The 13,861-nt window shown below is 44.2% G+C and overlaps 1 protein-coding gene across 1 annotated transcript in view; it reads right to left on the bottom strand.

The window, feature by feature from the left end:
* Window positions 1–219: 219 nt before the first annotated feature.
* Window positions 220–13,861, bottom strand: part of PGBD5 (piggyBac transposable element derived 5) — a 67,217-nt gene continuing 53,575 nt past the window's right edge. The window contains exons 5-8 of the mRNA XM_066611417.1: window positions 9,278–9,458; window positions 5,440–5,637; window positions 4,012–4,117; window positions 220–415 (exon numbers count right to left, since the gene is read on the bottom strand). Of these exons, the coding sequence (XP_066467514.1) occupies window positions 220–415; window positions 4,012–4,117; window positions 5,440–5,637; window positions 9,278–9,458 (681 nt within the window). The remainder of the gene's footprint in view (window positions 416–4,011; window positions 4,118–5,439; window positions 5,638–9,277; window positions 9,459–13,861) is intronic.

Raw genomic sequence — 13,861 nt, 5'->3', positions numbered from 1 at the left:
TGGTGCTCTCTTTAAGGGCCTTTTGCATACCAGCAGTACCTTCAGAAATGCCTCCACCATTCTCACGGCTTCCCTGGTCATTTTTTTTACAAAGGGAGCAGGGTGGCTGGTGCAGTTTGCAAGCTCCCCACTTTGGCATCCCAGAGTTGCAGTCTCCACCTCCTCCTCTTCTTCCACGTCCCCGTTCCGTTCTTGACCTAAGCTACAAGGAGCGATCCGTCAATGAGAAGGTGAAATATCCTCCAAGCCGAGCAGCTCCTTGACCAGTCTCTCTCCAAACTGCACTCGGCTGAACTTTTTCACGTGATAGGCATCTGACATTTTATACAGGATGTAGGCATTGTTTATGGCAATGCTGATGGCAAACCAGAACACTTGTTGCCAGGTCTTGTTTGGTTTATGAGAAATAAAATACCTAGAACACACAAAAGGGGGGGGGGGAATACAATCATCATTTTAAAAAAAACTCATTCAGGATTCCAAAATACGAAAAGGGTTTGTATCCTCAACAGTACAGAATCCAGACACAATATTCAGTCTCTATACTTAGGAACTGGAAATGAAATTAAAGTATAGCCCAATTTTGCTGATATATGTTGCTAATTTTGGGGAGTCTAAGCAAACTCAAATGTGAAACCTCAAACTGGTTCAGAGCTGATTTTTCCTAAAATCCCCTGGCTGTCTTGAATCAGAACTGGAATGGAAGAACTCCTGCACACACGCACGCACACACACACACACTCACACAGAGTGGTGACAGATTCAAAACTCACTCAGTAATTAATAAATACTTATATAAAGACAAAATTGGGCACTTGGGAGATGCTGTTGATGGGTGAGACAATTTCCTCCTTGCTTCAGCTGTGTTCAGAGTATGTGTATTTCCCAGTGAGCTATCTGTAAAAAGGGAAGGGACAGCAGAACTGGTAGTCTTCTGCTGGGGCTCAAGGGAAGACTTGTCTACCCATAAACTTCTCCCAAATCTCATAAGGGCTTACCTCAGCAGCTATCTAGGGTGCCCTCTGACAGTCATGCTGCCAGCACCCGTCGTGAATTTCCCCTAACACAATGCACCCATTGTTCCTGGTGATGCCACCAGCACCAACAAGCACATTGCCTTATTGGAAACTCAAGGTGGCAGGTACCCGTGTGGTTCACCTGCTGCACCTCCTTGAGCCCATAATGGCACTTGGCTAAGTACCTCCATGGAGGTCACTGTCACTCATTCAGTCTAAACTGGGCATGGTGGAGATCTAGAAATGTGATGGTTGATTCTGCTAGGTTAAGTTACAGTCCTTCAGTAAGTAAAGGCATTGTTGCCAAGCCTGTTTGACTCTTCTTCGCCACTTTCCTGCGAGATGAACAGAATCTCCATGTACGTTTTTTATAAGACAATTTCTTCAAGACTGTGTTTTTATTCATTATCCTTTTAAATGAATGAAGAAGTGCAGGGGCAGCAAATGGTGCGTTGGACCCAAACTCTGTTCTCACTGCACTCAATTTATAGGATGACTGAAGTGAAGATCTGCTCCTTTTCAATTAAGTCTTCCTAATTTTCAGCATGCCTGAGTGCATTGTGTTAACTGCTTAAAGGGCCTGCTTTGAATTGCTTATACAGCCTGCTCTTCTTCTGAGAAGCTTAAGAGTTTTCCTGAAAATGCTTCTGGGAAAAGACTTTCTAAGCACTTTAGAAAAATTAATTCAAGCCCTCAAATGTAGCCTTACATTGCATGACATGCTTCATCCTTTCGGAAAAGCTCCAAGCTGTGGCCTTCATCCCAGCACCTGGCATATCTTTTTAATGGGCTGCAATGGCAATATATGTGAACGCTCTGATTGGATGCCTCTAAATCTGAATACCCTTTAACAAAAGTGGTCCGTTTATAAGTGGCTCTAATCTTGCTCTGTATTTGGTGCAGATAAAATGGCACGCTGCATAATGAGACTTGCTCACTTTACTGCTATTCCAAGTTATGGTGGGAGCACACCTGCTGAGCATTCAAAATCCAATGGCTATAGGGGAACTTTTTGTGTGTGTTCCATTTCTCAGTGATTTGCATAATGGATTTCAATGGACCCTTGAAATGTGATTCTAAAGAAGAGATTCCCAAACTTGTTTTTGCCAAGTCCTTTCCTGTTTTTATCTTTAGAGCTCAACCTGAATGCCAGCCCCCCCCCCCCAACTGTCCCACTTCCCATCCCACAATTACACTTGGCTCACAAAGCTCGTGGTCCATCAGATGTCTTTTCTCTCTGTGTTGTCACTGCCTGCAGAATGATGTCCTTGTTTCAACTAGGCTCTTTTGGTGGGCATTTGTAGTTTCCATGAAGGTGCTGCCTTCTTGTTATAAACAAACTAACACAGAAGTTTTGTTAAAGATGGCCACGGGCACACTTAACTTCTATAAACAAAAGCATTTTCTCCTAACCCTGTGGTAGTCCCACATGCATGAGCTTCTGAGTTTGGAAACTGATTGCCATAGCAGGTTGTTGATCTTATCTGATTCAAGATAAGTGGGCAGCCTGTGATTTTCTGGAGCCTGATGAACACAACTCTAGCTTTGTGCTCAGTCAAAGATCCATTTTATTAGTATGAGAATCAAACACCATTCAGCTCAAGGTGTGTGAATCACATTTCTGAACCCCCCCCCCCCACAACACACACAAAACCCCTGCACACGGAAATTAGCATTAACCGATTTAGGTTTTTAGAAAAGCATTATGGAAATCCTCCAAACAAATAAATAAATTTTAGTGTTTAAAGTGCCATAGCTGCGATACAAGGACATCTGCAAGAGGGATCTGAAGGCCTTAGGGATGGACCTCAACAAGTGGGAAACCCTGGCCTCTGAGCGGCCCGCTTGGAGGCAGGCTGTGCAGCATGGCCTTTCCCAGCTTGAAGAGACACTTTGCCAACAGTCTGAGGCTAAGAGGCAAAGAAGGAAGGCCCATAGCCAGGGAGACAGACCAGGGACAGACTGCACTTGCTCCCGGTGTGGAAGGGATTGTCACTCCCGGATTGGCCTTTTCAGCCACACTAGACGCTGTGCCAGAACCACCTTTCAGAGCGCGATACCATAGTCTTTCGAGACTGAAGGTTGCCAATACAAAAATGACGCATTGCAATTCTTTGTTTCAACTGACTTAACTCAGCTACTCCTTGGGAAGAGGGAAAATAATAGGGTAAAACCTGTAATGACTCTGTGTTTTCTTGACATGGCAGCCACCATATGTCAGCACCTAAACTCCATTTTGGGAGCCAACAAACCTTGCAAAGGAGCCAGTTCTTCTAAGCAGAATCTGTTGCATTTCCTTAGTTTAATCTTCTCTGTCAAGCCCAGGGAACAAATTTGTGAATCCTGGCCAGAATGCTTTTCCCTTCCTGGAACTCTTAATTGAAATGCTAATCAGTTTGTTGCCTAGGAGAGGGGTGCTTGCCCGGTTCTGCAACATGATGTCACTCATCTCTTACCCAAATCTAATTGGCTTTTCAGATATCCACTGCTATCTTCTAATGTTGATTGATCTATGTTGCAATGGAATAAGATGATTCTTTGCTCAGTCCTGAAGGGTTTGGGTTTTTTTTGTTTTTGTTTTAAAGACAAGAACCCAAGGTTGTCTTCCTCTCATTTCACTGTTTTATGCATTCTTCTGGCTACCTGTTGAAGGGACATGGCTGAGCTGAGCCTGGGGACTATGGGGCTGGCAGCCTGCAAATCTCATGAGATTCAAGATGGTGGTACCCAAATCACATGAGATCCAAGTTGGTGCCCAGGAGAGCCAAAAGGGGGGGCGATGGGGGACATCCTGCTGCACCCCTATGAGAAGCCTTGGCACACAGTTTGGGAACCACTACAACACAGAAAAGCTCCGGGCAGACGCTTTTCTTCGCTGTGAGTTTTAATTGGTGAATTCAGTGAAGGCAAAATCAAGCACTTAGTTTCTCCTCCAATCTGAGACTCAATATTCCATCAATGTGAAGTTCATCCACCCCACCCCTTGCTTACTTACTTGCTGTATTTGTCATCATATTTGCAGATATAACTAAGATGAGCAGCGAAAGCTTCTACTGCCAGTGGGCAGGGGATCTCTCCACTTTTCCTCTTAATTATAACTCCTGTTTCAATTAAAAACAAAACACAATTTGTTGTCATTTTGTGATCAGTGTTGCCAGGCACAATGATATTTGTTGAACAGTGATAGTGGTTACAGCTGCATTGCATAAACTGTCAGAAAGTCAAGCCACATTCCTCAAACAACAATCATTTTACTTAAAACAAAAGTTTGGATTAGCACATTCTCTTTTCCCTAGTAAAGTTTTATTGGGGAAAAATACTCAGGTCATTTGCAAACACTTAGAATAATCTTGGCAAGAAGAAGGTTAAGAAATAAATAAAATGCAAATTAAAGGGAGGTTCAGATTGAATAACTTTGCCAGCAAGTTCACAGTGTTACTAGTTCATCTGCCAAGGCATACTTATGATCATGGGTGGCCTAGAAGACAAATAAACTCCAAGTTTTGTAAAATTCCTCCTCTGCGGTCACCTAGCGGAAATTTTTGCTCAACAAAGGTGATCAGACAAGGGCACGTGTGGTGCTTTGTTTTTAACACGTGTGGTGTTTTGTTTTTGTTTTATGTTTGGCTTGTATGTGCAGCAGGGTGAAGTAAACATGGGGCTGAAGAATTCTGAAGTAGCAGAATATGCCCAACTCCCATGGAATCCATGAGAGGGCACCTTACGTAGGCAAGGCAGGAAAACGGGGTCAGAGAATTGGTTGCTGTAGTGTGGTGGCGGAGAAGTTAATGCAACTGTTAGGTTGAAGCACAGTTTGTTGCTCAGTGCATTGCCAGCGAGAAAAGAGGCCTGCCTGCCAATCTAGGAAAATAGTCTGAAGTTTGCAAGTTGCCTTTTGGGAGCTGGACAGCAATTCTGCTCTTCATGTGATTGGTTTGAGATGGAAAGGTTTTTTCGACCTACGCTAGACTATTTTGAGCAAAGTGTGATGTTTTCTTTAGCCAGGTGTGACAACTGACAGCTGTAGCCTGGGCCAGGAATTAAAAGTAGGGATTAGTGTGCACCCTGAGACAAATGAATTGGTCAAAGGGGGCTCAGAACTGATCACCACAGGCTACTTGGCATTTGTTATAGCAACTCTGAAAGGTGAGTGAGCATTATTAGCCCCCTACAACAGTTGCCAAGGTGGGTGGGTGCGTTGAGGCAGACGTCTGCCTAAGACCATCTAGTGAGTTCATGGCAGAGGCGAGATTCAAAACTGGCAGTTCCTGATTGGTAGCACGTAGCCATTATGCTACACCAGCGCTTCAAGGGATTTGTCCTGAGGCTTGTCATCCATATCCCACTTCTTCCTTGAGATTCTAGGTCTCACCCTGCTACTTTCTACCACAAGATGAACTCTTATAGATCATGTGTTGCTTACCTTGTTGAACTGGAGAATAAGCATTGGTCAAAAACCGAAAATAGCCTTTATTGTACCAGCAGATCAAGGACATATTTCTTTTCATCTTTATCCTGTACTGTCCTCGAGCCTGAGGTCCATCCGGGTTGTTTAGCATAGATGGAGGCAGGCCTGTGCAGTCACTTTTTCTTGCACTTAGCAACCCACAGCAATAAATCTCTGCAAGTGAAATATGACAACATGTTCCTATTAGCAAATCACTTTGTCATTCCAGAATGGAAAAGAACACAATCATCTGCTAACCTATGAGGTTGCAGGAAGACGCTCTTCCAATAGGATGGCCAACGACCTACAGTTTCGTGAAAGAAAGCCTTCTTGTCTCAGTAAAACAAACCAGAGTATATAGAAGCACTGAAGACCTGTCTGGCTAATTGGCCACTATGATGCATGGGATCATAATATACTTTCACGATACTAAAATGGAGATCACTAACTAGAAATAGGAACATCAGAGCAGAGGGATCTGTGAGTTTGTGTCACACTTTGTGTAGCAGAACCCTCAATGTCTAGGGCACAGAACTCTGAAGAACTGAAAACATGCAAGACATCCTATTTAGAACCAAGTATGAAGGGCCAAGGAAGTGCTGTGTCAGATGCTTCATCTAGAAGAATACATAACTAAGGACCTGATCCTATCCAATTTTCCTTACCTCAGGGCTGCATTGTGGCTGCATCAGTGCTGGAAAGTTGGATAGGATTGGGCCCACAGCATTCAATGGCTAAAAGCTGAATTAATGTATAGAACTTAGCAGTGTGCATCTCCTGACGCTTATGGTCAACAATAAATATCACAGGATTTTTTTTAGTGGCACAGCATTGTCCTGTTCAAGAACCCAATCTTCTTACTTAAGTGTCTTTTGAATCTTGAAGAGTGGGGGGGGGGGGCATTTAGCATCAATTTGGTCTAATAACTTAGTGCTGGATTACTGACAGAAGGCCTAGCCAGTGTAAGACTCACGGTTTAGTTCCAAGACTGAAAAAAAGAAGGAAAGAAACAGCATGGAAGGAGCAGTTGAAGGCATTATCAGCAAGTATAGGCTGGAGAGTGCCACGTGGATATTATTTCAACTTGCAGCAGAGCACTATGGTTGAATGGAGGTATCTCAGTTGCTTCAGTGGGTAAGATACTTTAAGGACCTATTTAGCAATCTATCAGTTTGTCAGTCAAACGACTGTAAAACTCATATGCTCTGTGGTGGGGGAAACCAATTCTTTCCAGTAGTATGAAATCCACACAAACTAGTTTACTAAGAGGGCCTTTGAAGCTCAACTACAACAAAGATCAGAGGTTCTGAAACATAACATTTTCTTTTGCTTGGACACAGAGATTGTAAAAGGGAAAAATATCTTACAGGGGCTAAAGGAACCATGTACAAGTGACTCCTTGGACATGCAACTAATGAGGGACTCCTGATTTATAACCTGGAAAGTGGTGACTGTTCATAGTACCAATAGATTTAGTGCTGCCACTTGGCACAAGTAACTTGCAAGGATTAAAGGCTAAATCTGTAATTGAAGCTCACGGTTGCTATGGTGACATGCAATAAAAATTAAATCCATCTGGATCCATTGTTTTATCCTTAAAAAAAAATTAAATCTGGATCCCATGTATCTGCTTAGATTGTATCTTGTTTGGACTCTCAATGCTGAGGGTGCATACATCAGCCTGGGAGGCAAGAAGCCTGAAGTCAAAGCAAGAGGCCCAAATCTATGCATGTTTACTAAGAAGTAAGGCCCACAAAGTGCAATGAGATTAATTCGCTTGTAGCTAGGCACAGAGTTGTAACCTTTGCTCACCTCACACTCTAACTGGAAAAGAAGAAAGAAGCTGGCCATTGTTGTGACATTCCACCCCATTAATTAATTAATTAATTAATTAATTAATTAATTAATTAATAATAATAATAATAATAATAATAATAATAATAATAATAATAATAATAATAATAATAATAATAATAGTAAACAACTTTATTTATATCCCGCCCTTCTCCCCGAAAGGGACCCAGGGCAGCTTACAACATGTTAAAAACAGATTAATAACATAATTTTACAGCAAATAAAAATGTATTAAAGCACATTAACAGAAATCATAAAAACAGTAGTCAGATAAAAAGAGCAAAAAGCAGCAAATCATAGAGGAATCAGGCCTGTAAAAATACTAAAAGATATAGAAAAGATGTTTAAAAGGCCATGAACTCAGAAGGCTTGTTTAAACAGAAGGGTCTTCAGCTCTCGCCGAAAAGTCTCAAGAGACAGAGCCATTCTCAAGTCAAGGGGAAGGGGGTTCCATAACGTTGATGCCACTACTGAGAAGGCCCTATTTCTTGCTGCCGCCAATCCTGTCCAGCCACCTGTAGTTAACCTGTCCAGCCACCAATAGTTGTGGCTCTCCTGGCAAAGAAGCCATTTGTCAGGCGTTCCTGCAAGCAACCACCTCTCCAAATCTGCTGCTGCTGCTGGAACAAACGCTTCCTATCACAACTGGGGACTAGTGCAGAGGAGAGGGGGAAGGGCAGAGTGGCAGCATCTCCCTTCCCAAGAGGGCAGTGGAATCTCCTTTTCTCAGGGTTGATTTCTGGAGGCCCTGGCAAACTGCCCTTCATAGGCACGCTCTCATTGTGAAGCAAGTCAATTCACCAGCACACAAAGGCTATAGGCCCAAAGGTGATCAGCAATGACTTGCTACCCTTCAGAGGGTTGTACTTTAGAATATGGAGTGGGTGGCTGGGAGGGCCTCCCAGCCCCAGGTGCTGTGCCATGGGGGCCTGATGGATGCACCACCTGAGTCCCTGCCAGAGACCCACACCACACTTTGTGGCAGATGGGCCCTCCTGCTCTCCCTGAGGCTCTCCCATTCCATCCTACAGTAGCAATGGACAGAGAACAGAAATGAAAGTTCTTTACCTCCTTACCGCCTCCATCCTCACATGGGGTTTAAAGGGAATGCCTCCCTTTGAACTTTAAATGCCATGTGAGTATGGAGTGAAGGGAACGAGTAGCAAAGTGCTGATTATCTAATTCCCACTTGCATTTAGCAAGCAGGTTGTGGATCAAAGTAGCTTGTGTCCGTGGTGTGCTGGAGAGACGTAGTGGCAGACTTGGGGTGAAGGACACTCGCAATCTGCCACTCCTTCTACCAATCACCTTGATGAAAGCTGCATCAGCCATGCCAGCCTTGCCAAGCTTTTTCTCCTCTTTTTCATTCCCAGACAGAGCAGAAGGTGGCAGCAGTAAACAGCTTAGATTACAATCCTATGCAGCCTCAAGTGGAAGTAAACCCCATTGAATTACATGGTACTCGCTTCAGAGCAAATCTGAGCACAGCTGGGCTCAGAAGATTTGTGTGCATGTTGGGATTTAAACAGCCACAACAGTGGTTCCCAAACTTTTAAGCACCATAACCTACCTTGTCCTCCATGTTGGGCTGTGAACCAATGCTCCTTCTAGCCCCACAAGGTCTTCAAGCTGCAAGTTACTTCTGGTCAAACCGCATGTTGCGTATGCAAACCAGAAGTCATTTCTAGTAGCTTCGGCAGGTCACTCTGAGGCCTAGGGAGACCAACAGAGTGGGTTGCCAGTCCAGCACAACCTGGAAGAAACTTCCAGGGCCTCCCATGAAAGCCTTGCAGCACTAGAAGGAACATCGTGTTGTGGTCCAGCATGTGGGTTTGCGATCCATTGCACATCACGTCGCAACCCACACTTTGAGAAACTCTAAGCCAAAATATTGTGGCCTACACTTTTGTGGACTAGAGGCCACAGGCCTTTTCTGTTGGGCAAGTAGCCTGTCACTAACCTTGCTTCTCAAACTCTTCAAAGAGATTCAGGCTGGTAATGCTGGGGCCAGTGAAGATGATGTGGTTTTTCCCTGCAGCGTTCTGACAAAGGCTCTTGGCCACCATGCTGTGGAGCTGAGTTTTGTTCTTCAAAGCATCCAGACCTTCAGTCCCACCGCCTTCCTTCAGGTGGACATAAATCTGAACAAGAAAGCAGAAACACACAAAATCAAACCAGCAGGGAGGGAACTCAAAGTCTGAAAAAAAGGCTCTGGCAGTACTCTTGCCTATCTGGGGGATAAACCTAACACCATCAAAAGAGGAGCCATATAAAGGCTGATTAGACCCCAATCCTATCCCCCACCATCTTCCACCATGAAGCCCCACCAACAAGGTATGTGCTGCATGTAGTGGTGGGAGAACAATCAGATAGCCCATGGGAGGTAAATAAAAATATTTTTTTGCTTACATCCTGGACAGCACTGGGTCTCATTGGCCTACATCAGTTATTTTGCTGATGTAAGTCTGAGGAGAGGAAGGGGGCAGATCCAAGGCAGGAAAAGGGGATACTTACCCCTCCCAGGCCATTGTGTTGCCCCCCCCCCCAACTTGCATGTGGGGCATGCTTTATTAGTGCACTGCATGGTGGAAGACAGTGGGGATGGGATTGGGCTCTTAGGTTGCAATACTGTAACACTTAGTGAGATTTACTTCTGAATTGATATGCATAGGATTATACAGTTAATGTACACAGTAACCCTGCCTACATATAAAGCACAAACATATTGGCAGGAAGCCTCCACAGGACCTTCCTCAGCTCTGCCATAGCACAGTGGTTAATTTGTATTTATTTTTAAATAATTGATTTATGGTTTACATACATTTTTTATTTTAAAATATTTCTACCGTGTCTTTTCCCTTGCGACCAAGGTGCCCAAGGCAGCTCTGAGAATAATTAAAAACGTAAAATACAATAAAATTGAACTTGATAAACAACCAAAGCACAGTGAAATAACCCCAAGAGTAGCAAATAATGAGAAATCAACGTCAATCAATAACAGAGGAGATTAAGGGCCCAGTCTAGCCAACTTTCCAGCACCGGTGCAACCACAATGCAGCCCCGACCGAAGGGAACAAATGTTCCCATACCTTGAGGAGGCCTCTGTGACTGCCTCCCCACCACAGGATGCAGTGTATGCCCATTGGCACGGCTGCACCGGCACTGGAAAACTGGATAGGGTTGGGCCCTAAGTTGAGAAGGTGAGATGAAACAAAAGCTTATTCTGCAAGGCCAACAAGGAGGGTGAGGGTTCGCCCAAAGGGCAGGAGTTTCACAAATGAGGTACTGCCCTGGAAAAAGCTTTACCTTGTGCCACCACCAACCCAACTCCATCTGGTGGTAACTCATGTAGGAAGGCCCCTCAGATGACTTTAGGAGCAGATTATCTCCTATGGGAGAAGGTATTCTGTCAAGTACCCTGGTCCCAATCCGTAAAGGGCTTTCACGATCAGCCCCAACACCTTGAATTGTGCCTGGAAATGAACCTGAGGCTAGTGCAACCATTTGGTCTGTTCAAATCAAATGCTGAGCCCCCATGACCATAAGAGCTGCTGTGTTCCGAATTGATTGTAATTACTCGATGATTCTCAAGGGCAGCCCCACAGAGAGTGTGTTGCAGTACTTGAGCCTTGATGCCACCAGTGTATGGATCACTGCGGTCAGGTTTGACCAACTTAGAGCCCAATCCTATGGTCCACACTGCTCCTCCGCAGCGCGGACCACAGTTGCAAAGGTGCCGCAAGGCATGTTTGCGGGGCTTACTGCCGGGCTCCCACTAGAGGTGGCTCAGCTCCGGCCAGCGCTGAGCCACTGCTCGGCAGGCACCCAGGTTCCGCAGCTTGGCGGTCTCTGTGACTGCTGGGCTGCGGAACAGGGAATGGGGGTGTTCCCAGGGGTGTGGGGGAGGCGTTCCGGGGCGGGGAAGAGGCAGGTCAAAATCTCCCCTGGTCACTGCTGCCAGCTGGTAATCCAGAAGGTTATCAGTTATCTTGGAGACTCCTAAACAGCAATCTGGAGATACAGCAGTATAGCCATTGCTTTCTGGAATCACAAGCAGCAGGGCTATATTCAGATACAATTTTCATCCCCTGACCACTCAAATTGCAGCAGCCCGTAAACAACCACTGGTCTGCTAGGGACAGCGGCAAGATCAGAGAAGGAAGGAGTGCCATCCCAGTCAGAATATTTGCCAGATCCAGAGCTCTGTGCCTAGGAGGAAAACTGTATGCAGAGCCCCCAGGTAATAGGCACCTCCAAGAAGCCTTCTAGATGACAATAATTTCCATTCAAGATCCACTGAAAAGCTGATGATTGCCCTGTATCTTAATTATGTAAGATATGATTGTGTTGTTGCCTTCTAATGACCCAAAGGCAAATTCAGTTGTTTACAAAAGTACTAAGGTTATTCTGGGACGTGTTACAGTAACATAATCATGCACTGCAACTTGGAGTTATACCAGCATATGGGATTTAATGGCAGTGCTTGTCTTCGTCAGCACAGTCATCATTCCTTAAGAATACAACTGCACAAGAAGGTAGCTAAAATTATATGATGGTACTTTTTGAAAACAGAGACTGGAATGGAAAAAAGTAAGAATGTAGCACAGAACTTGCTTTGGAGCACAATCCAGTGAAAAGGGTTCACTCCAATGAATGGGGATTCACTTTAATTGGGTTTGTGTACAAAACTCCCTGGTGGATTGTGCCCTTGGGGCTTAGTTGTGCTTCTTGTCATCTAAAAGCCACAATTTATGGACCTATTTTTAGACTGACTATCCAGCACATCCCTGGCATGAAACTGTTCTGCAACAGCCACTAGGAACACAGGCCGGACATAGGTCATTTTTTTTTAAAAGCCTGTTTTTACAGACATTAGAGCTGGCAATAAAGTAGGAGCAATCATCTCTGCACAGATTGATGTCTTGGCCCTGTGCTTGACAAGGGAGGTTTGCCACATGACCCTTCAGGATGGATATTCTAAGCCCTGCTTTAATTAATACTTGGGATAGATGGTCTCAGATGCCTCCAAAGAGACAATAGTAAACCTGCAAGTATTATTTCAACATCGGCAGCCAACTGAAAATGAAAGACCTTCCTGGGAAGCTGTGGATAGGTGCTGGTAGAGCCTTCACAAGGGAGAACCAATCAGTGCAACCAATGAGGTTTTACTTATGCAAGGTTTGGAATGCTACAAGTTTTTTTCTTAGGCAGATATCTGTCTGGGACAAGCTATTACAGGTATCTTACTTATTTATGGTTTCTCAGGGTCAAACCACACATGATGTTTACAGATCTCCCACTATTTTTTTAAAGGATCAAACCATACATGATGCTTATAGATCTCCTGCTCTTTATCCAGTGCTTGCCCTCCCCATTAAGACTGGGGATACAGTGCTGAAGGAGCACGTTTTAACACTCCCCCCTCATATTCCCAATCTGAATTTCCGCAATGAAGTTGACATTGGCACTGGAGGTTGAAGAGAATTATGAGTACTTGTGTCTATGTTTTCATACGTAGAGCAAATAGCAGGTCTCTTGGAAAAATTTGGCACAAGAAAACAACATTGGGGAGAAGCAATAAAACCACCCTACCCAAGCACTGCAGCACCAATCTGAACGGCAGCCCGCTATATATGTAGTTTCCATTTTACAAAATCTCAGGAGATCCATTCATTCATGGATCTCCATTCATGGATCTCCTAGCATCATGCATAGTTTGGTCCTCATTTTCTACAACAACCATGCAGAAACAACACACAAATAAATTTCATTTGTTGCTTATGTTAGACCTTCACAAATCTTCAGTTCACAGTCTTTTAAATCAATCACACTGCTGCACTGCAACTGCATATTCTTTCTTGGTTGAGTATAGCCCCCCCCAACCCCATCCACCCCACCCCACAAAGGAAACCCACAAATGAAAAGCAGGATACCACATGTGGACTCCATGGATGGACTACATAGGCAGATTCAATGTGATGACGCACATCTCAATGTGAAGTATTCAGCCTGATTCAAATTATGATTCACATAACAGTTGGAGGCAGCCCCCAGCTCTCAGAAAAAGTAGGATCAGCGTTCTAGAGGATCCCAACTTCTAAGCTTCCAAACCAAACTTAAATTCGGAGGAAAGTCAACAGTTCTCTGATGCTATAGGATTATAAAGAAACAAATGGATAAACTTCCTGCTGCAATGCTGCCCTTGAAAAAAGAAATTCACCCCAGGCTTATAGTTGTCTCTCTAAGCAGATCTAGTGAATCAATTAGGATTTAATGAGAGACCAAATAAGCTTATTCATAATGTGGGGACAGCCAAGGTCATGCCAACTGTCATGTAGTACCTGACTAAATCCTGACACCCCCTGACATTTAGAAGTTCTCCAGTTAACAGCTGTCACAGTTTTATTACAAATTTAAATGAATTGTATGTAACAAGGATCATGGAGAGTGCACTGAACAGACACGCTTGTCCTCAATGACTGCCTCAGTTAGATATACCAATCTTGAGGGAAGAGCCCAAACAGAGAAGGGGGTGGGCACCGAG

This window comes from Tiliqua scincoides, chromosome 1, assembly GCF_035046505.1.
Source record: "Tiliqua scincoides isolate rTilSci1 chromosome 1, rTilSci1.hap2, whole genome shotgun sequence".
NCBI classification, from domain to species: Eukaryota; Metazoa; Chordata; class Lepidosauria; order Squamata; family Scincidae; genus Tiliqua; species Tiliqua scincoides.
The sequence above is the reverse complement of the archived record's forward strand: the minus strand, read 5'-3'. Positions and strand labels throughout refer to the sequence as shown.